The sequence below is a fragment of the Strigops habroptila genome, chromosome 13 (assembly GCF_004027225.2).
Source record: "Strigops habroptila isolate Jane chromosome 13, bStrHab1.2.pri, whole genome shotgun sequence".
NCBI classification, from domain to species: Eukaryota; Metazoa; Chordata; class Aves; order Psittaciformes; family Psittacidae; genus Strigops; species Strigops habroptila.
Window position 1 is genome coordinate 12,510,855 of NC_044289.2, and position 24,297 is coordinate 12,535,151.

General features: G+C 41.9%; 1 protein-coding gene across 9 annotated transcripts in view; it reads right to left on the reverse strand.

The window, feature by feature from the left end:
- The window catches only part of PHF20 (PHD finger protein 20), a 51,797-nt gene extending 27,963 nt beyond the window's left edge, over positions 1-23,834 (reverse strand). For 4 of the 9 annotated variants that reach the window (XM_030502910.1, XM_030502909.1, XM_030502907.1 and 1 more), the window contains exons 1-12: positions 23,535-23,667; positions 21,210-21,253; positions 20,107-20,154; positions 17,238-17,292; positions 12,241-12,355; positions 7,670-7,841; positions 7,378-7,462; positions 6,540-6,619; positions 5,016-5,403; positions 4,526-4,633; positions 3,455-3,631; positions 2,506-2,679 (exon numbers count right to left, since the gene is read on the reverse strand). In XM_030502910.1, the coding sequence (XP_030358770.1) occupies positions 2,506-2,679; positions 3,455-3,631; positions 4,526-4,633; positions 5,016-5,403; positions 6,540-6,619; positions 7,378-7,462; positions 7,670-7,841; positions 12,241-12,323 (1,267 nt within the window). In that variant the 5' untranslated portion in view covers positions 12,324-12,355; positions 17,238-17,292; positions 20,107-20,154; positions 21,210-21,253; positions 23,535-23,667. Of the gene's footprint in view, positions 1-2,505; positions 2,680-3,454; positions 3,632-4,525; positions 4,634-5,015; positions 5,404-6,539; positions 6,620-7,377; positions 7,463-7,669; positions 7,842-12,240; positions 12,356-15,628; positions 15,758-17,237; positions 17,293-20,106; positions 20,155-21,209; positions 21,254-23,534 lie in introns of all 9 variants that reach the window. The other 5 variants (XM_030502911.1, XM_030502908.1, XM_030502906.1 and 2 more) reach the window with 3 other exon arrangements.
- Positions 23,835-24,297: the final 463 nt, after the last annotated feature.

A 24,297-nucleotide genomic window follows, 5' to 3' on the forward strand; every position in this document is an offset into this window, starting at 1 on the left:
CTTGCCTTTCCACAGGAGCTTGGTGGGTGTTTTCTCCGAGTATAAAGTTAATGATAGACCTACCACCTCTCCTTTCTTCCATGTTTATAACCAAAACGAAAACTCCTCACTTGGCATTCAATTAGCCATTATAATGTTAAGCACAGAGACTCAAAGAAGTGCCAAAGAAAAAAAAACCCCTATCTCTTCTGTGTTCAAATCAGCAGCCTCTCGCTTCTCATCGTGCTGTATTATCAAGGTTTGAGCTATGACCACGTTCAGCAGTAAGTTTATGGTAAAATGTCACCATGTGAAGCTTCCGAGTCCACAAGAGACCTCCCCACACACACAAGCTCACCTGAAGTTAGAAAATAGATGCCCTTGCAGGAGGCATTTTTTCATGGTATTTGATCACAAACCCCAAAGCTTTGTGATTACACAGGTTATGGTACCAAGTAAAATCATCTTTATTTTTGAGACTATTCCATGACGACTTCTGGATTATTTTACAAAGGCAACGGTAACAGATGCTTTCTTAATACTGCATTAACTGTTCAGAAGAACATCTGTGATCATTAACACAGTGTGTTCTTTAAAGAAACCAAGATATACCATTCCCCAAATTCTCAGACCTTATCAAAGCTGTGGTTTGTCAATCTGCAGTTCAATGAGTATCTAAAAGCTTATACAAAGATAAGCGTCATCTTAAAAATGCTACACTTCAAGCTGAAAATTTGCTGGAATTTACAAAATAAAAGGCTAAATGTTTGTCAACTAGAAAAACCTCGCTTTAAGAAATGCAGTAAGTTTATCATGAAAGGTCACTAAAGTTAAAAAGTTTTATATCATGCTGTTTTTCTACATAAAGCATATCGAAAAGGTGACTATCCACTGCAGCGGAAAGCTTTGCCATACCTCCTCTGCTATTAAATAGCTTGTCAGAGGCTGAAAAGTGAGTATTTTCAGACACACTAAATATTCTTTCCATTTTCGAACTGCTACAACCTGTTTTATCTCTTAGAAGAGCTGTGTCTAAGGTGCAAGTCCTGCACACTTCACCTCAAAGCAGTTCAGTTCACTGTACCTGTTTGGAGCCAGACCTATACCTGCACACCTCACATGCCTACGGCTTGAGTCACAACAGCCACCACTTTTTCTGCTTGCCTGAAGCACAAGATTCCAACAGGGTCAAGAATCACGTACTCAGAGCTAACACAGAGAGTAATGGCATTTCCTTGCTACTGGGAGAGATTAACGTTCTGTTCAGGCATAACCACCCAACAGCGGTTTTGCCTTCATGAGCCAAAACAAGCTACAGCCCATCAGTTAAAAAAGCGAAACCCAGAAGTACTTTACAGACTGACAAGGACACAGCTGCCTGACTAGCAAAAAGATACTGCAGCCACTCTGCATCTTCTGAACTCACTGCCAGAACATAGGACAGGAAAGGCATGGCCTCAACACACACCAACTGAAAAGGCTCTGGATATACCATAGCTAGAATACAGGAGGATATTTCATCAGCCTGCTTAGGAAGGAGAGCAAGATCAAAATAGCTCCAAGTTGTAAATATTAGAAGACCATTCCATCCAACCTAAGCAAAGGAGAAGAGGCAAATTCCCTCCTGCACAGAAGGTACACATCAATGGCAAAGAGAGAGGGTGTTTTATTTGTACAATTACACGAGAGTGGGTGAAAGCACATGCAAGCAGGAGGGCAAATTTGGAATAACCAAACAACATGATGACAGCTAGCACATACATATTAGCAATGCTGAGCAACTGTAAACCCCTCTAAATGCGCTGCTCCACTTAAAATTAAGCTTCTTTGATAAAGCATAAACCAGGGACTTTGTAGTTCAAGTTTCCCCAGGTTGCTGCAGATACAAGTGTTTAAGTTACAAGAAATAATCACGGGACAGCACTATGTTTTGGCATAGTTACTATCTGTAGAGGAAATTTTAATTTGAAAAAGGTAAGTACACACCCCAGCTAAGAGAAAATAGAATATATACATTACTGAGACAGACACTGCAATGTTTGAACTATTCCATAAATTTGCACTAAAACCTCTGAATAGTCTAGGGCTTAAGTATAACAGAAGCCAAAACATAAGGATATAGAAATGCACAATCAGGATTACTGAACGCCAATGCTTCCACATACGTGCAGCACAGAAATGACAGAAGAACCTGCTCTTTTAAGATGTTAGTCCAACTTAATCCAGAATGACAAACATTAAATTATAACCTGAAAACAAGCATTTGTTAATTTCATCATTCACATGCTAAAAATATTCCACCCAGTCGTTTAAAAACTATGATTTCCACTCTTTGAAAGATTGCTGTCAATCTACAGAGCGTAAGATTAAAACTGAGTCTCTAGGGAAGAAAAATATGCATTTTTCTCCATGGTTAACACTGCAATGACACAACTTTTGTAAGTGACACTCATACAAGCACAAAACACCTGGCAGCAGTTGCCTTAAGAAATGCATCAATATTAAATATGAAATCAAAATTTGAACCTGGAGCAGCAGAAGGTTCTTGAGTTTTGACAGTTCCAGAGGAAGACTCAGTGTCTTCAACCTTCTCTTCCTGTAAACTGGCATCTGTGCTGGGTGCTGTGCTATGGGATGTGTTTCCAGGAGATCCTTGTTCACTGAAACTTTGGTCAGATTCAACAGGAATTTCTAACTGGACTAGAATGGAAGAAAAAATTTCATTGAGTAAAATACACACAAAGGCATATTCCAGAACACTGATGTATGTGCTCATCACATTACAGTGGAGACAAACAGCCATCCACGCTCAGATGCTTGCTGTTGTATTTTTAACAACACAGCTACTTGTAGCAACCCTCTACATCTACAGCTCCTTAGAAACATCCAGGCTAACTCTTTATGGCCCAAAATGGGACAGGTCTCCTCAAACCACTATCAGAGCTCCCCCTGAAAGGGAAAGGCAGTGAAGCACTGGGTAGAAAAAGGGAGCATTATCACCACCCAGTCTAAGAATAAAAGCATCCCATTTGAGGTTGAACAACAGGATTAAACTGTAAGCTTAGCATTTGGGTTACTGCTTCAATCTCAAAGTGTGAAAACTTTGTAATTACCTCATTTTCACAAGCATAACCTGCATCCTTAAAAAAAAAAAAAAACCAAAAAACCACCACCACAAAATAAACTACTCCATTTCCTTTAAGTTGTTTTACAGCCTATGGAGCTCTCCTTTTGCAAGGCCAGTTATACCTCTACCAGAAAAACTCCCACCATGCAAGGGGAATACTAGGGTTACTGATGGGAGAAGGAATCAAAGGCAGTACAGAAAGATATAAACTTTCCTTGAGTTTTCTTTGCACTGCTGATTAAACCAGGTTTTAGTTGCAGATGAAGAGCCTGCAGGATATGCAAGTGAAAATATCATGCTTGCAACAACTAGATGACTGCCACCAGAGTGCACCAGGAAGCTGCTTACCCTTCTCAGACTCCTTTTGGTCAGATACTGCATCTTTCCAAGGCTGAATTTCTGTTGAAGTTGTGACATGATCTGTATTTAAAATCTCAGGGCTAATACTAGACGAGAGTCTTGAAGATCGTCTCCTGATCTGGTCTTTTTCAGGGTTATCTGAAGAGTTCTTCAATTTATCCTGAGCTGGAATAGACAAATTTAATGGTACCCTGCAGTTACAGGATTACTAAATAGCTCCCAAGCAAACTTTAAGGATCTCCCCTCCCAGTGGCAGTTTGAAAGTGTGTTTAAGGACTGAGGATAATAGCAAAAGCTAAAGAGCCCTGGCGATTAGACCTCTCTGTAAAAGCTACAATTATATTAACAGTTATGTTACAGGTCGCTCAACTTTTCTTTTAGAAACAGATTTGAAGTAAGAATACAGATCAGTATCTTACTGGTAAAGCACTGCTTTAAACAGCAACTGTCCCACTGATGTAATACCAGAAGTTAAATGGGACAATTCAGACAAAAACCAACTTTGACTCTATACACATTGAAGTTTTAACATCTGTGGTCCTAAGGAAGGGAAAGACAGCTTTCTTCAGATCTTCACCACTAAATCAATTGTCTTTCCTCATCAACACACTCAAGTTCGACATCACTACACAGTATACCAAGATAAAGTAAAAGCTGTTAGACTGCACTGACATGAAAATTTACCTAGCACTAAAGTTTCTTTGCTAAGCAATGTGGTAAATCCTTCATCTAGTAATTAAAGTTTTTACAACTAGAAAAAGGCTTTTATAATCTTCTATGTATTGCAATATAATTGCTGCCTCCCCTTCTGCATCAAGATTCACAGTATGTGGCTCCTTTATAGAAACCCCCTTCCTTTATTCCAAAACTTAGGAGGAAATTCCAGCACAATGATGCTGCATACAAATGGCCAACGTAAGAAGAACAGGTGATGCATTTCAGCCATTTCATGTATCACAGTTCAAGGTTAATACCACAGACTTTTTTCCCCCCTCCACTTAAGCTTCAAGAACTTGTATGTACAAATACTGTGAGAGCTGAATACCAAAAAATACTCACCCAAGTTTTTATCAATCCTGGGACGCTTTGATGGAACTTCACCTCCTTTAGGTATTTTCCGACGTCTTAACTCCAAAGTTATGGGCTGCAGAGTCTGAGAACTTTGCTCTATGTGTTTAGATAGAGAACAAAAATTGACTGGATATGAAGCTGTGAACCTGTAAAACAAATTCCCAAGCCTCACAGCTTACAATACTGGACTTGCATAAAGAGTTTCACCTGGCTTCCCAAAGTCTACATATCAGCAGTTAATCCTACTGCAGACATGAAGAGAAGATTATTTGCCTAAATGTAATCTCGGACCAAACCACTGAAGCTCCAAACCTGCCTGACAAGGATGCTCTCGGTTGTCCTAACCAAGCCTGAACAAAGATGAGTTTAAACCTTTTTAAAAGTTTCTAGAGACTTAGGCTGTGAAACAGCAAGATACTTCTTGCTCCGTTAGGTAAGTTTACAATGGTTCTGACATACGGCCTAAACATTTACATACCCGTTGGAGGAGTTACTGGCGGTCTTCCACGTTTTCGTTTAGTTTCTTTCACGTTTTCTTGTGGACTCTTTACATTGTCATTCTCAGGCTTCTTCTCAATTTGTGTATCTATTGAATATTCCATATCATTCTCTGATATATTCTCTTTATCTTCTTTTCCATTCTTAGATATATTCTTTTCTGAAACCTTGCCTTTTTCCGAAATGCCTATCAATTTTCCTTCTTTATCAGGTTGCTTAACTCTTTTCTCAGTCTTTAATGTCTTTTCATCCTTGTCTTTCTTTGCATTACCTGTTGCTTTCCTCTGTTCTTTAAATTTCTCCTGCTTTTCAGGAGATGATGGAATTTCATTACCTCTTTCCTTAGGCTTAGCATTACCCACAATATTCTAGAATAAAGAGAACAACATATGAAAATTAACTTACTGCAATTTCAGAGTCCTCCCTCACCTTTGTATTTAGCAGACTTGCATCCTTGTCCAATTTTTCACAGGACAAAAGCATACACTCTATTGTAACCCACAGATTAAAACTTAATAGGCACTTGAACTGTTCGAGGACCCATGCAGCTTCAACAGGACACTGCAGCAGATTCACTCTTAAACACAACCCAATGGCAAAGATTTGCTGGTTTTTTGTTGTCATGTGCATTATGTTTCATCAGTTGTGCTGCCCATAGAACCATCCAATCTGAATTGGGTATGTGGTACTGGAACACACATGAACCATCTTAATCAAACTATTCTCAAGAAATTGAACCATAAATACAGTATGTCTGAATTGTCTCTTGATATTCCTGATCTCTTAAAAGCTGTGTGTCCTTGCCTGAGTATATTCACAGTGCAGGTCATCAGCATTTACCATGACCGTTCAATATAGCATGTTACACCCTCTACACAGGAACGGAACAGCACTGACATTAAAGAATAGACAACCAGCTTACACTGCTGCCTTCAGAATTGGGTGGTTTGGGGCTCTCTCCTAGTGATGAACAGGAACAAGACACTTTCCCTCCACTGCCAGCATGCTGCTATACTTGTACTGTACCTGAATCCACACCTTAAGTAACTCAGACTCACCAGGGAATCTGGAGCTCTCCAGTGGCTCAAGTATTTTTAAACTTTACTTCTGATTGTGTAAACAGAGCTCACTAGGAGATTCTCCCTTTATGTTTTTTATGCTGAAGAACAAAGCAAAATGTTCTAACACAACTTATCTCTTGGGTTAAGAGAAATCTTCCCAGCCAGTCATTAAATGAAGACAACATACTCCTTTCAAAACCTACCCAAAGCTATTCAGAAACATGAAACTCCCTAAAGGAGAGAGGAGAGACAAAATATTTTGCCTTTCTTACGCAGAATATTTCTTAAGATTGTTCAACTTCATAGAGTTAAGGTTAAATATGGTAGAATTATTTCTCATGGCAATGAAGATTCTTGAGGTAGTTCTTATGAGTATTAGTCAACCCTCAACCATGCACAATATTCAATTTGGAATACTCTAGAAGCAAACACACAATACTTACCTGATCTTTGGAAAAAGCTTTGACATGAATGTTTTTGACAGTCTGAACTACACCATCATAAAATTTCACAGTGTATGTACCTAAAATTTGAAAATAAAGCAGAAGAGCTTGAAGATCAGAAGTTTTTTAACAGAGCATTTGCTAACAGCTCCAATATTCCAGCTCTAGATAAAAGCTGCCTTATCTGTGGTGTTAGAAACTTCAACAGCAGAGGTCTTATTACAGGCCAGGTAAGGGCAAAACAGTGACATTACCAAAAATAATTCTGGTAAGCATAAAGGTGTATACTTAGTGTTATTTAGTACTAAACTTAGTGTTGCTCCTTAGATATACTTGCCTCACAAAACCCCAAATAGTTTTGGGGGAATACTCCAACAGATAATTACACAGACTTTTTCTCCTTAATCTTGTAACACACAATCTAAAGAAAGCACAGCAAACAACAAGTCCTTCATGATTCCTTACTGATATTAAAAAAGAAGGATGAGGAGAAGCATGGCTGTGTTGTTTTTTCTATTTGTAAAGGGGTTTTGGAGCTCTGACACCAGTTTTACTGCAGTTACATGTATCTCTTGACAATAAACTCCAGAAGAAACAGCTTTTCCCAAATATATACTTAAAGCAATTACTGACCCAGCAGAAAGTTCTTTTATGTCATGAAAAGAATGAGAGGTTAGGTTAAAAAAACTTGATGGCAGACTAAAAAATACAATTGAAAATAAAGCTTTTCACAGTAGTTTTCTGCCTGCTGTACTACCTCTTCACCTTCACAAAAGGTTAGAATACAATTAGAAATGCATTACTAACAAGCATGACAAAACAAAAAGTGACCCCTTACCATCTTTGTTAACAGAAGTAACTTTGGCTGGATAGAAGCGACAATCAGACCAGCATGCCAACACCTGATCATTTATATGAAATCCCTACAAGACAGAAGTGTTTTCATCTGAGAATTACTGAAACGTACAACTTCATTAAAACATTAAATTATTAGTTTTCCAATATTTAGAATAAATCATGAAACTTACATAGGAGACAACACAGCAACAGTGAAGCTTTTTAATGCTCATAATTCATACAACTGCACATTAAACTGTTACACACTCAAACGTCCTCTATTTTCTACTTACTGCACAACCTTCTTCCTCTTGTAATCCTTCTTTTCTTAACTGTATTTTCTCTAAGGGACGCAAATAAGGACTGTCCCAACAAAACCATTCATCGTATCTGTGGTTCCAGCGTTTGAAATGGATAAGCACTTTTCCCTCTTCATAATCAATTTCTTCAATGTGAGCTGGATACCTGGTCAAAAGGTAGATTAAAATATTTCAATGAAGAATAAGGTAAGTGGCCTCAGACACTTAACTACAGCACAAAACACTATACAGATGGAGCCTTCTGCATGATCAAAAGCAAAACATCTGAAGATCTGCTTCATCACATGTGATGGGGAGCAGAATAACTACACTTAACCTTTAGTTTCTACAATCTCATTTGATGTATAACTTGTATAAGCAATAAAGATACTACAAAATTAAGTTCAGCACACAACAACCCCCAAAGTGAACAGCCAAGGCAAACACTGGCTGCGGGAAGAGGAAACAACTGAGTTCTTAGTCCGGGATGGAAAAAATGTAACTAGAGATCAGAAGTCAGAAAAACCTTCCCTACACCTAGAAATTTCACATATGAGAAAAAATGATAGCTCCAGCTCCCTCTTACCAAGAATAACACCTGGAATACACTCACTTCTCTGAGACATCCATCAACAGTCCTCATGAATCATCTTCCCAGTGTAACTGCAAAAGCCCAGCAGGCACACTAAAGCTCATTTAAGTTCTATATTCTCAAAGTTAAACTTCATCTGCAAAGTCCTGGGAATTTTAAATAAAATTGTCTCAGTATTTTACAAGTACAGGAATCTGAGATGCCTTAAATCAAGTTGTTTCTAATCAGGAAGACCTTAAAAACTCTGCATTTCTTTAATTGCATTGGTAATTTCTTAACTTCAGCAAGTATTTCAGAATCACAGCATATTTCACTATCCCAACTGAAGATAACATCCCAAGTATTGATATTTCCCCCTCTGTAACAATAGTGCCAGGAGAAAATCTTCACTGGTTGGTGTTTTCAGTTATCTGTGGAGAAAAGGCAATGCCCCACTGAGTTCTTCAACAAAGAGCTGAAGAAAAAACCAAAACCAAAACCAAAGAACAAACAAATCCACAAGTACTCTTTACCTGATAACTCACACTTACAAGGACGGAAGAAGTGGTAGTAGAAATAAATCGCATTTCTACAGGCTCAAGCCTGATGCTAAAAATAAAACCCAGACATGTTGGAATTAAGACTTAAAGGCGACAGAGACTATCATTCTACAACCATCCAAGGATGAAAAGCCACCTACAACTGAAATTCTTCAGCCAACTTGACATGTCCAGTCAGGACTTGTCCAAAAAGACCTACGAACAGGCCACACCAGAGACTTGCACTGCAACCACAGACTGAGGCCCGGCCTAACACTCGCTGTCACATGCCTCATGCTATGCCTTTAGTTCATCCCAATATGCTATCAAAACACATGCAGCAAAGGCTGTGGAGGAGAGGGAAGACATATGGGAGATTCTTAGGGCAGGGACATCTCTAACTGGTTACCAGCTTCCTAGGAATGAAGTAACTTCCTTTGTGTGACAGTCAACATATTTCATATTTAGGTAACCCCAGGGACTACCCTGCACAGGTTCATGAGTGGGGAACAGTCACAGTCTTTCTACATATAAAAAACATAGTTCTATTAAACATAGTTTATTCTTAGATATCTCAGTAACTGCCTATCATTAAATAGAGGTAATAAACAAAAATCAGTATCCAGTTCCCTTCAGAGTGCAGCACAAAGTCCTGGCAGCATGAACAATTAAACTTGTGGGACTGACAATCTAAACCTCAGCAGGGTAGCACAGTACTGCAACATACTAATCTTTTTCTCAATACTCGAGAGGCTCAACCAGAATCAGAAGTCTCTTCACATCCATTTTAGTCACAGAGTGAACTTGAGGAGGTGTCATTACAACATGACAACAAGGTAACACAAGAAGTGTCATCATTTGCCTACTGCAGGCATCCAGTGCAGTCATCCTCTTTTCAGTGAGAGGATGTCTGCAGTTAGTCAGCACTGAGGAGTTCAAATGATCCAATGCAAAATCCAACCCAATTCAACCAGCACAGCATGTGCATGTACATCATCATAGTTAGCCTCTCTGGGATCTCTCTATTTAGAGCTGCACCACTGGAGCAGTCCCACATCTCCATCCTCTGAACTCCAGCACTACGTACCAACCAACAGACCTTTCAGCATGCACAGAGGCACTACTTGATGGCCAGAGATCTCCTCCTTTAGCACCCCAAGGTCAACAGGCACCATCACAAGTCTTTCATGACAGCTTTGATGCATCAATCAAGCCCTAAGAACTAAGCCAAGCACCAAAAGTACTCGGTGTACTCACTGCAGTTTGAGTCTAGGAAGTGACAAACAACTGCACCAGGAATTGAAGTGCACTTCCAGAACATTATGATTCCAGAGTAAACACAAAGCAGTAAGAGCTCTGAATATACAAAATTCACTTAGCGCTTTGGCAAGGAGCAGACTCTGCACTGACCGCCCTGCTGGCATACACATTTCTTTTTCCTCTTCAATAGGGTTGGCATCACAACCAAACACCCTGAAAGTCCTGAACTAGCATTGCAGGGTGCAAGCCACTGCTACGAAAGGCAGGTAAATTGAGCTTGGAAATTAAATACTTCCCAAAGCACTACTGCCATCTGAGAAGAGAAGCAGTACTGAGCACAGAAACCAAAGCCAGCCCTTTGAGCAAACAAGAAACTTCTGCCTATGTTTAAGAGCCAACCTCACAATAAAAATACAGACAAGAAAAGCTTGGACCTCTGAAGGTCTAGCACCAGAGAAAGCAAGTATCAGCGAACAAAGTTTTGCATCCATGTAAGAGGAGCACACTGGTGCCATAGAGTGGTCCTGCTCATACAGTGGCAGGTGAAAGTAGCAGGGGAAATAAATAAGCATCCTGTCCTCTACAAATCCACACCTGGGGAAGTGTCAGCCCATCGCCACTGATACTGCTAAGAGAAAATATACTCCCCAGCTCTCACCAATTTTGGTTCACAGACCCTGAAAACACACACACAGATCACCAGTCAAGGAAACACAGACTTTCTGAACCAGGTTTCAAAAGCTTGGCATGCAAAAGGAAGTTATTAACTCCAGTTCTGTAAGCTAACTTGTGAGATCAAGGAGCTGCAAAACAATGTGCATAAGACAGGCTATTTAAGATCAACTGTTTTTAAAAACCAAACAACACAGCTTGGTTTTGGACATGCAGCATATCCAAAATTCAAGTTTAAGCCAAGAGATAAATAGAAAGCATAGGAGGTGTTGAATTCCCCACCAAAGTTTTCCCATCTAAGAGGTGTATGCCCATACTGTTGTCACCCAAACATGTCAGAAGGATGATAGTCATGGACATGAGTTATCAGCCTTACTCAAACACGATCTATACTGAACTGCATCTTAACAAGCCTACACCACAGACAGCCTAAGAAATCACATTTTTGTAGGCATGACTATTTCTTTTGCTGTACAAAGCTCAAGAATACAAAGATGCATGCAGATTCAGACTGAAGCCCTATCTAAGCAACTCTTGGTTATGCAGGAAAACCAACATAACATTCAAGCATGAGTTAATGCTGTACTTCATGTTCTTTCCGAACAATATTGCTTGCTCATTTTCACAATTCCAATCCCCTTGTGCCTTGAAAGTACGTAAATACTCTGCATGCAACCAAGATGCTTTGGAACAAGCACCCTGTGTCTAAGGCAGTGCTCCATCCTTCTGGGATGTCCAGATGGTTTTCAACACCGACTTCTGCACACTTAACCCACCAGCAGGTTCCAGGGCCTGAAGCACAATCATGTCTAACTCACATAGGCTATTTAAAACCAAATTCCTGTATTTAAAAAGCCTTTGAATCCAGCAATTTTCACTGTATGCCTCATTCCCTGTGCATTATTCAATGCTAACTTTTGAGCTGACTTCCTACAATGATTAGTCAGAAGGCTCAAAGCTAGCTCAAGTAGCGTTTAGGCCCTTTTTCCCCTTCCTACGCTTCTTCGCAACTGAAGTCTGCAAGACAGGCTCCAGAGCAGACTTCTCAGTGTGGAGTATGTTTTCCCACCCAGTTTTTTGTTCTAACACTGACCACCCTCAAATGAGCAAAGGCCATAACAAGTTCAATCCGACTTCAGGGCCTGTGAGTTCACAACAACAATGGGAAAGGAAGTAGCAAGGAACTGCCTTGAGCATTGGGTACTGCAAAGGATTTACCTCTCCATAACGACTGCTCTGGAACCTGTGTATAGCACAGAACTTAGTGCAAATTCACAAGTACCAGAGTCTGAAGTCCCACCAGATGAGCAGTCCTATTTCCCAGACAGACCAGTATACTTTTTAAGGGCTAGCACAACACATCACCATCCAGCGCCCATTACAACCACTGGTATATAAATGTTTATCAATTAACTACTTTCCTACAAACCAATGACCAGAACTCTAAATATTGTACCAATACAAAATGTTTAAGATATTAAAGACTTAGAGTTAATATAATATGAATGGTTTTAAAAAAATACCAGTTTTTTAATCTGTCACGGGCTTCCAACTGGGCTCCCACCTCAAAGTTGATCCCTCTTCTATTCGGAGGATGTTTTGTCATTTTGTAATATCAACACTGCTGATTTTATTCCCCTGAAAAATGCAATTAAATATCAATCACTAATCAAGACATACACAAAATAAGCTTAAGCACCATAATCCCCCAAAAGCTAGATGTTACGGGACCTCTGTATTTACGATTTGCGGGAAGTCATGGGGACGATCATCTCAAACCAGGGTTCCCAAGTGACAGTGTGCAGAACCATTCCAAAAATGTGCTCCACAGGGGAGCTACTGGACCATGAAAGATTGAAGCTCAATCTTTGTCCATCGGTCCAAGTTCCAGGTCAATTAAGAACTCTGCAACCCAATGTTTATTCACAACTGAGATGGAAGTTTCATAATATTCTCTTCCCCCCTCCCGGTTTTGATGAAAACAAGGAATCCAGTAAACAGGAAGTGGGCAAAACCAAACACAATAACAATCTTTCACAGCTACCATGTTAGTGAAACACTCCAGAACACTATGTCACCTCATCACTACAAATGCAGTAGAGTTCAAAGATGCTAGCAATACGTAGTTGCTTTGATTTTAAAGGCTATGCTGCTTGCATATTTGCATTGCTTTCTTCCCACTTCTCCATTTATAACCAGAAAATACTCTTCATTAAGGCACGTTTTCAACAGATAATACAAAAGGTTTAAGAAATCTTGCCAAAGTAGTTTTTCTGAAGGTACATCGAGCTTACTGGAAAGCTTGATAAGGAGCTGTTTTTCCCAATTTTTTGTCAGTCGTTTCCCACAATTGTAAGAACAAACTATGATCCGCTCCTGCAGTCTTCAAGCTCACAAGATCCAAAAATATGAATTGCTTTATTCAATACTGTCCTCTTTACAATAAGACTGTACTTGATGATTCAATTAAAGGCATATAAAATGGACACAAGTTAAACTAAAACCCCTTCTAGTCTTGCACTAGAAGAATAAAGAGACATGCACTGGCAACAGAAATAAGCAGCAGCATTTTGGTTCACACAAGGCATAAACAGCAATGATATCAACCGAGTTGCATCTACAAAAGGATTGACATTATTTTATGAAGAACTACTCTCAAGTTCAAATGTGGCTCAGAAATGAAAGATCTGTAGGAGAGTCATCAAGCTTCTATCACAGGGTAAAGTTACTCCATCAACACACTTTTTAGACCAGGCCATTTGCCAAGTGTGGCCACGGAGGCACCCTTGACACAGCCGTGCTCTGCAAGCCCTGCATAGCAGGCTTTTTCTTTCGCAGCTAAATTCAGGAACAGCTTCCTCAGGCAGATACAGACTTAGCAGAACATCACATGAGGAATTACTCAATAGAGTATCTCAACAATTTAACCTGAAACACACAGCTGTAGAGGAAAACTGAAATTATGCATGACATGAGCTGCACGGGGAGCCATCATATAGCTCTTCACAAACAAGGCTAAGAGACAACACTAAAGCCCAACCACATTTCAGGACCTTGACCATGCAGAGAACTTTGTTTCTCAGAAAGACAGCTCTAACACAGGGACTCGCCTCTGCTTCAGGAGTTTCAGCCTCTGTCCTCCCCTGCAAGGACTACTTAAAAACCTCAAACAACATCAAAACACATTATTAACAAACAACCCCAGACTAATCAGAGTCATAACTATGACTCGGAAATAAGAACACTTCACTAGAACACCTAAGATTTTCTTCAGCAGAAAATTAATTTGTCCTAGCTCGGTAATCAAACTGAGACAGGAGCAGACTTTTCACTTCGGTAACTCTGGGAACCCATAATTCTCAAGTGCTCAAGACCACCATTAAAACAATGGGTAGATACCAGGCCTATCCTCAAAGCTATATGGCTTTTCTCCAAAGCTTCTTATTCCACTATGAGGATTAGACCTGTTTCAGGAACAAACGCTCTAGGATTTAAACAAGTTACTACTTCCAACAGAAAATATTTCTACATCACTGAAAGTACGTATCTGTCATTTAAAAGGGAGAGCCTTTTCTTCCCCATAAAAGTCACCAGGTAATTTAGCTTTTAAAGATTATTCGACTATTCAGATACTTAAAGGTACCAATTAGGAAGGCACATTTCTATCAGGGCAATGCAAATGGGAATACAGTTACATTAATATTGATCCCTTTAGGGATCATTATTTTCATCCTAAAATACACTTCCTGCTCTGCTAATGATGCAGGTCCTATATGCCTGCAGCCATCCTTATTCTCTTCTGTTTTAAGCTCTGTCAGTGCTGAGCCCCAAATCTGGCACATCACTAGTGCCCAAGAGGAGAAGGTTCCTCTGGAAACTGGAGAAATCTTTCACCTTATCATAGCGAGCAAAAACCAAGCAGTTGTGGCAAACTGTCTCTTTCACTAGTAACAGCCTCTACTGTTTTCTCGCTGGAAACAGCAGAACCACTGCAGCCTTCTTCAAACCTTACCTACCTTTGCAAACATCATTTTCCAAATCACTTGTAGGTAAGGTTAAACCCCTATGTACTATCACACCAAAACCCCCACCTCCAAACTCAGTCCCGCTTCCAAACTTCATACTGCCTCAATTCAATACTCCATAAGCAACTCAGAAGAATGACAAATACACTCCCACAATTCAGCCTCTTAACAACTTCATTCTTTAGTGCATCTGTGCCAAACCCACAGATTCCCCCTCATCAGAGCACAACAGAGAAAGAGGAACTCCATGAAAAAACATAGTTCTTTGACTTGATAAAGGAGCATGGTAAACTTTGACAGTTTGCATAAATATAAGCTTTCAGTGCAAAGTAGTATTAAGTTTTATTCTGGATGGTGAGCTTCTTGTCCAATGCCTATCAGGGATTCTACACCACTGGTGATTCAGTAGGACTACATGGTAGGTCGGATAGGTAGTGAGATAATAACAAGCACTGGCAAAATCAGGGTATAAAAGCAACTAGCAAGAGATTGCCCTGCACTCACTGGAGATGCAGCACAGTTTAAATGCACTGAGATATTGAAGGCAGCCCCAAGATTTTATTTGCAGCTCCTATACAAGCAACAAGACACAAGCTCGTTTTGTTTCCTTCACGTATAGCAGTATAAGCAGCTTCTATGCCATAACAGGTTTACAGTCAATTCCACAACACCTAAGCTGACTCTACTGTTCACTCCAGCACTGAACAGTGCTTCAACTGCTAGCACACCTATATGCCCATTTTAAAACTACCAAGGACTAAATCCAATCCCATTTTGCACATCAGGTTTTTATTGTTCTGCAATAGTTAGCTTTGATCTTTTACCATCTGCATACATGACACCAAGCCTCACATCCTCATCAGTGGTAAAACAATGAAAGCCTCACCCAGTTCACCCCCTACAACATGCACGCCCCCATCAGGGATGGTCAATCCAGAGAAGTCCGTGGTCCCCGCCACAATCGGAAGACCTTGCAAGTGGATGACCACAGCCATGCTGTGCTGAAGCCACACACCTGCAGATAAGAAAAGGTAATGGCTGTATCAGACTACAAAACAGCATTTACAGACACCATTTACATTATACAATCCTAATGGCACCTTATGAAGACTAAGTACAAGTCTCACGAACATTTAAAGAACACTTTTAAACTTGTCATCAGCTTCCCAAGTCAGTGCCAAAACCAACAGACTTTTATTGCCTGCAGACAAAAATTTGCCTACCAGGTTTTGCCTACAGCAGCGTTGTGGCCAAGAAGTATGCCCCACTGTATTCTACCCTCACACAAAACCACCCTGTTACAGTGCTAACTTGGAAACAGTTTCTGTACCAGCTGTTCGTCTAAGGATGCCTGTGCCCCTGCCTCATGTTTTGCTTATTCATACCATTTCATAGCAAGATGAGTAAGTTTTGGGACACAACCCTGAGTTTCAGATGTCCTTAGCACTGGTATTTCAAAACACAATGCCTCAGATTTTCAGATTTTCATTCTTTTTAATGAAATAGGAGCAGAAATGGGAAAAAGATCTGAACTGGATGTGAAGACACTGCAACAAGTTCCATGGAATACTGCATCACCTCCCTTTTTCTATCCAAAAGGCATTTCAAACAAGACACTAGACTACATGCACTTCTTATTTTTTGCACCATGTATGATCCTCAATTAGATCTTAACCAGCACTCACCTCTTGCTTTAAAAGTTTCCCAGATTCAATCAACAACTACACAGGCAAATAAATTCTCTGACAGAGCAACACTGAAACCACATCCTGAACTGATAACTGAAAATTTCCACAGCAAGAACACTGTACAGCTAATTCCTCAACACTGAAACGTTCCCTCAAAGCACAAGATCTAGTGTTTTATTTCAGACTCCTATCTTTCCTCTATAGTAGTAGACTAACAAAACCAACACCAATAAGAAAACCTACATTTGCTCTCCTCTCAGGCAAGACTTAAAGTACTCTGTGACAAAAGTAAAAAGTGTCAGCAAACATAAGTTACCCTCCCCAGATCAAGATCCTCACACCCTGCCTAAGATCACAGGATAATAATATATTTTCCTATAATAAAACCTATTTGAATTACCAAGTGCAATTAAAGAAATACTCATTGCTGAAAAGAATTCTTTTCAATCGTATCTCATTGAGCTGTTCTGGTTTCTCCTCTTTTCTCCTGTCACACACTAAAGGTAAAAGACAAACACTCTTAAACACTGCACAAGCAAAAAGATTCGGGAAAAGCGTTTAAGTCACAGAAAATAAAGCAGGTTTTTCCTAAATGAAACCACATTCGAGAAAATCTACTTTAACAAAACTGCCATTTTTTCCACTGAAAATGTGCAGTCTTTGTTTCAAGAATATAAGGATTTGATTTAGAGAAATATCCACAGTGGCTCTGCAAGAATTAAGAAAAACCTGAATTTCAAAGCAAAACTTCAAAAGCTTAAAGAAAAGCTACGATTAACAAATACAAGGACCCATGCTTATACTCACCAAGAAGAAACTCGTTGCTTATACGGCTGCAAACATTCCAAACACTGTTGTACAACTATAGGGAAGGAAAAACATAAGTCATGTGAATTCCAAGACTAAACGTAATTTAGAGTTCAAAAAAATACTCTCTCTACAGCAACTGATACCCCAAACATACAATAACACCTCTGGAATATCCATTTAATCTGAAAGTATTTCAGTACAGATGGTCAGCAGGCTGATATGATCCAAATTAGACATTAAAGAGATCCTTACAGACACTCCATCCACATACCCACATCAAATTTCTCCAACATTTATTTCTCCTTTGCCAAAGAGAAGCCACTAGTAACTTTATCATTACTCCTACTTTGATGCCCCAGGTATTTCAGAATCACGCCATTAACTAAGCAAGTGGATGGTGTAACTACCAAACCTTGTTATGCAAGTAACTCAAAATTCAAGGTACTGTCTGCAAACATTTAAAGAATAGATCAGTGACATGTTAAATGCACCATAAGCTGCAATTCAGGGAAATCACAGTCAGTTTTACCTGGTGATTCTTAGTGAAATGACAGGCTAAAGACGCAGCATAAATGACCATCATGAGCTCACCATCCCCACCCCTTTACCTCATTTTTCTTTCCCTTCCTCTGCTACAGTTGCAGAAATTCTTATCTGCTCTCCCCACTTCTCTATTTAACTACTATTTGGCATATAAAACTTCTAAGCAAATGTATCTGAAACATTCGAAGATACCTAAACGCAATCAATCTGCCCCAAATCTAACACCTTTTCCTTATAGTTTAATGAGAGGTTTAACGAGAGCTACTACTGAGAAACCCCCACAAACACCACTGCATCAATTATACTCCCATCTTCCAAACAGTCTTTAACTCTGAGGACAGCAGCTAAAAAAAGAGAAAGCCTCAATTTTGAAATACCAAGTATGAGAAGCAGCCCACAAACAAAACTGAAACTGCCAAATCCGAGTGGAAGGGTCAGAACGCCTGAGTGTTCTAGATTTGGAAGTACATCAAAATGCTTTTGCCAAACAACGACAGCAGGCTGGGATTCATACAACTGATTCACTTCTGATGTAACACGCAATTCCTGCTCATACTGGTGGATTTCTGATGCAATACCATGATGGTTAATAAATTTTAACGAGTCATTTTCCAGTACTTACAGGTTATTTATAACATAGAAAACAACAAACCAATACCTGAGGTGAGATACAAGCCTTCAACGAGATTAAATCACAGGTATAACTCTGATACCACAAGCCTGGCTTTTCAAGACATACTACAGAAAGACTGATGCTTTCTGAATATTTAGGAGTATCTTTTAAACTAGTCAGAGACACATTAAAAAAAATCCCTTCTTGCATCCAGAAATAATTCCAACACCACAAAAAAGCAGCCTAACAAATGAAGGGAAAAAAATTACATTAAACATTTCTTTCACTGAAAAAGCTTCTAGCAACTTCTAAGCATCTCTGGTTTTAGATCTTCTTAGTTAAGGAAGAATATATTTAGTGTGAAGGATATTTTAAGGTGCAAATTAATATATCAGACAACAAGAATTCTCTCAAAGAAATTAAGAGTTCACACATCTAACAACTCAAAAGACCTGCAGACGGCTCAAGCAAGCTGCACTGTTTCTTGTGAAAGCACAACCTCCAAATCATGAGAGTTCACCTCATCGATCCATGCGTGTCTAGCCACGTGAGCAAACATGAACCAAGATGACCAAACACAGTCCTCTCCTGTCAGTGAGGACATCCTCAGTCGGATAAACTACTTTCATCATGTGGCAGAGGGATCTGCGTTTTGGTCATATGAGAAATAACAGTTTCTTCATCCACACTCGTGTTAAGACATGCGGGGCTTCTCCAGACAGCAGGAGGAGCAGCAGGAACAAGCTACAGCCATTTGTATTATGCCAAGAAGCCTAATTTAGCCCACGGACTGGGCAAACCAATGCAATTTCTCCTGGTTTTCTACCTGAAGCTGTATAAAGCTATCCATGGCTCTGAATGCACCAAGTCTAACTGTCCTCAAAAGGCACTCTACCCGGGGCTTAGAGTGCCTTTATCAAATCAAAATGAAATCAGGAAAAGAGTGGATTGATTCTCTTTGTTATTCTACACTTCTTAAGAAGCAAAACCCACAAAAAAACCCCACAGAACTCCTTGGACAAACTTACTTACAGTGAGAATGTATTTAAATATTCGGTTTAGGCTGGTGCTGCAGCAGCCTAAGGCTGAACCTATTGTACAACCCTGGTCTAGGTGCTAACTGTCAGAGTGGCCTTGCATAACAGATGAGGAAAGGAACCACACATGAGCTCAGAACCTCATGTGACAATCTCACTATTTTGCAAAGACAACCGGTTTCTTCTTAAAAGAACATACCTTTAAGAAATGGGTAGGGTCTGAGAACTTCCATTTGCCTGCTATCCATACTGGCTACACCACCTAGATTACCAAGTCTAACACAGTTTTGCACTCAATGCCAATGTTTTAAAGTCAGCACAAACATTTGAGTATTAAGTAGGTCTGAAGTATTACCACCTACATCCCTACTGCAAGCAGTACCTTGGTATTCTAGAGAAATCCATGTTTCAGATAGAAATTTAATACTTAAGGCTACGTGCTGGTCAGTAAGCTGACCAATTCATTCCTCAGTTTAGACCAGATGTCCTGCCCCCAGCTTTGAGGTTGTTCTGGTTGTTCCTGCAGCACCCTGTATACTTACAGCAGATTGCTGAACCTAAGATTTTTTTTATCAGAGAGTATCAACATGTATTTTAGCTATGAGAGGAGAAGATTCTGACCAAAACTAGAAGGAGCCAATAGGAAAGCACGAAAATAATCTGGTAACGGTACCTGCAGCAGTAACTGGAGTTGGGCTTCTGACTCTTAGAAGAAATCTACCTGTAAAATCCATAAAAAGAAAGTTTGAGAAATATTTTTCACAGATGATTTATAGCACCTGCAATATTGGCCACTGAAAACCCCCCAGGGCATCATTTCCAGCCAGTCGGTATACAATGTTCTGACACACGTGGCATTCTCAGTTTCATTATTCAGTTCCTTCCTGACTGGACAGGGTCAGACCTACCTTACTTGCTGATAAAGAAGAGGACACTGTAATGACAGTCAAACCAAGGGAAATCTTGCAAGTTACACTGCCATAAGCTTTGATTTTGTCTTCATTTAAGATAGCTCATTAAGCAGACAAACCATTTGTGTCTGTGCCACACTGAGAAGGAAGATACTCCCCCGTTTTATTACAAGAAGAAATGGGTGCACTTCAAGGGTGCTTGTAGACTTGTCCCCCTAAGCTAAGGATGCTCAGTTCTACAACTGGAGCACTAGAAGTGTTCAAGATAGCTTCCCAACATAAGCACTCTGTGGAACAAGAGTGTATTCTCCATTTCCTTGGGAAAGAAGCACTGAGTATAAGTAGAAGAAAGAGAAGTCCATTTTGAAACCAGTATTTTAACATCAGCAACAAGATCAGGAAAGCTCTTTGGTGCTAACTTCATATTGAAAAAACCCAACCCCACAATAACAGATGTTAAAATGCAGGTAGCTCTGTTAAAAGAACTAAAAGCACAGATGGAGACAGCTGTAGCTCTTTTTAACCTGTTTCATAAACCCACCTGAAATGGAGTTCTTAAAAAAACAAGGCAGGCTGCAGCTGGCTATTCTGAAACAAGGCTGGCTGAAAGTGCTCAAGCCCAGGAAAACCACACAAATGCATGGCAACACACATCAAGCCTCAAAGAGAAGTACTTATATGCCAACATGCACTATTTTCTGCAGTCAGTCAGCACAGACACGTTATACATCCACATGTGCACGATCCTGCATCCACAAAATAAGAGACGCTAGTTCTAAAAGGTTTTTTGGAATAGATAGGTGATGTAGCAATTAGCATTTTGACAGCAAGGACAAACCAACAGCTCCAAGTCGCTATTTCTTACCTGAAACAAGTCTTTTCCTACAGGAAGCACGAGTCAAAATAAACCTGTAGGCAAGCAAAGAACACAAGTACGAAGATGATAAGGAATAAATTGAAACAAAAAAGAAAGAAGTAGACTTGTTCAGCTGCTGAATGAACTATTACAAGCACTGCACGTGACTTGTCAACATGATGAACCATTAAGTCCAAAGTATACGCAACTTCTCTTTTTTGTTTAACTTAAACCACTGCACCCACACAATTAGGCAACCATCAAGAATGCAATTTAAATACTGATGACAACCACTTGCGGGGCTGAACAATAAATCCTCCGCCCTGCCTCGTGTACACTCTTTAGCTCGGCTCACAACACTTGCACAAGTGCTCACATCTGTGCAGGGCAGTGCCATATGGGCAGAAACGAGGAGACAAGTGACAGGACAGCTTTCCCACAGCAATAGCTCCTGTCAAGGTCTGACAAATCACAGCTACAGACAATACGCAGCTTCGGGAGATGCAGTCATAAATAAAATATGTGGTTACAGAGAATTTATTATCCCCGACAATTAAATCAGGGATCGCACCCTCCTTTCCTGACCAAGGGGGAGAATTTAGGTCAATATCACTGCATAGGTTATCCAGGAATTACAAGAGCAAAAGAAAGTACTTGAGAGAACTTATCCAATTAAAGGTAAGAATTAATTACACGCTTCCTACATTTCAGTCAAGGCAGCACTGTTATGAGCAATTACTATTCCAGCCTCATTCCAAGCTTGACCTTAATGAATTACTCTGGATTAAAAGCAAGCAGATTTTACCCTCAGACTGCTCAAGTCAAATTTTCCTTCCATTCAAGAGACACCAACAAACATATCAGCAAGAATAAACTGAGCTCTTCCACAAGCTGACTCAGGTCAATAACAAGTAAATCACCTTCAATTCCAGAACTGTTAAAAAAGTTACACAAAAAATTAAAGAGAAAATTATACTACAAGTGATTTTTGTTGTAAGTTTTCTCACGTGGCTTTTTTTGGAAACTGGTCTGTGAAAGGATCCTTGCTCAATTATAGAAAAAGAAATGAACCCAGATCAAGAGCATTTCTGTTACAGAGATGCTCAGTTACAAGCTTCTGTACTGATACGTAACAGAAGGTTACTTTAAGTCATTAGCACTGTTTTTAACAGTTGGGTTTATTCTCCTACAGCACACAATACTAAATTCTGTACACAGAAAGAAGACATTTATTTTATCCATTCTGGACTCATCAACGTTCCAACATCCTTTCTATTTTCAAGCTTTCCAGCTAGAAACGACAGTCTGGGATCACGGAAACACCTTCGGTACCAGGAGGATTTTCAACAGGTAAAGGAGATACAAGAGTTTCCCAAAATTGTACTGACAACCTGCTTTGATTAACCAAGCCCCGCTGTGACCACAGTCTGCACATCCATGCAATAATCCACATCGACTGCAATAAGCCATAGCTAAGCCTAGGGCTGTCAGGAGAAAGAACATGGTGCCTCCCGATACTATGCTTCAACAGGTATGACATGAAGCAGCGTTTGGGTTAAAGCAAGGATCCAAGGTTATTTTTGCTCCATAAAGACATTCTGAAGGGACAAAACGCGGCGGGATGGAGACGTTCTCCAGACTTCACGGGACATCAGAGCCTCCAGCTGGCGGCACCGCCTACAGCGACCCGCCCCGGCCGCGGTGACACCCTGCGGTCTATCTGCCCCACGCGAGGTTCCTCCGCGCTCCATCCCCCGGGGCCGGGCGAGGAGCAGCCGCCACCGCCCGGCCGAAACCCCACGGGACGAGCCCCGCGCCCAAGGCCCGAGGCGCCAACAACGGGACCGCGCCGCTGGGCGCGCAACTCCCTCCGCCCCGCCGCTCCCCCGGCATCGGGGCCCGCGGGGCGCCGCAACCCCCGCACGGCCGCCGACACAGCCCCCGCCCGGGCTCCGCTGCCGCCGCAAGGTCACTCGGCCGCCCCCGCCGGCCGGGCCCTCGGCGCCTGCGCTCGGCCCGCACATACTCACCTGCCCGCGCAGCCCCGCGGGGCTCGGGGCGCGGCCGGAGGGAAGGAGGGAGGCAGCGGACGGGGGCCGGCCCGGGCCCCCCCGGCCTCAGCTCTCCGGGCCGCGGCGAGGCGGAAGCGGCCCCGCTCCGCGCCCCGGGCCCGCAGCGCGGGAGGCGCCGCCCGGCCCGGCCCTTTGTGCGCGGGGACGCGTGCCAGCCGCGCCGCGCCCGGCCTCCCTCCCCTCGCCTTGCCGCCACGCCGCGGGCCCGCAGCGCTGGGCAGGGCAGGTGGCCCGGCCCGCCCGGGCGCCGCCGCGCTCTTACCGAGGGAGCTGTACGGGAAAAAGGGTTAGAACGGAGCCGAACCGCCCCGGGCCCCGCTGCGCGCCGAGCCCAGCGCCACCGACCGCGCAGCGACACAAAATGGCCGCCCCGATGCGGCGCCGCCAGCGGAGGGGCGGGGCTGCGGGTTCCGCCCCCTCTCGCGGCCCCAGGGGGCGCGCTCTCCCCGCGCGGCAGCAGGGCTGGGCGCTGAGGCGGCGGCGGCGGGGCCGGGTCCCGGGGCGTTGAGGTGGCCGCGGCGGGGCAGGACCCGCCCGTTGTCCCGCGGCGCGGCACCGCCCGCCCAGCCTCCGGCCGCCGCGCAGGGGAGGACCCGCGCCCCTCCCGCCGGGCCCCAGCGCGGCTCTCGGGGACAACGGCTCCGGGTGCTCGGTCCGGCGTGAGGAAGTGTACAGGGAACTGCACAGATCTAAATCGATTTTGGGGGGTCTTCCTTTTAGTTTTAGGCTAGGTTAAAGCCAAAGCCAGACTGGCGCAGAAGAGCAAAAATGTCTGCAGGCTGAAGTTCATAGAATCATACAATCACACAATCAGCCGCGTTGGAAAAGACCTTTAAGATCATCAAGTCCAACGGTTCCCCAGCACTGCGAAGGCCACCACTAACCCATGGCACTGAGGGCCTCAGCTACACAGTGTGTGAACACGTCCAGGGACGGTGACTCCAGTACTGCCCTGGGCAGCCTGTTCCAATGTCTCAGACCAACCCCAGCTCAGTGGGAGCAGTGCCATGAACCCCACCTGGCTT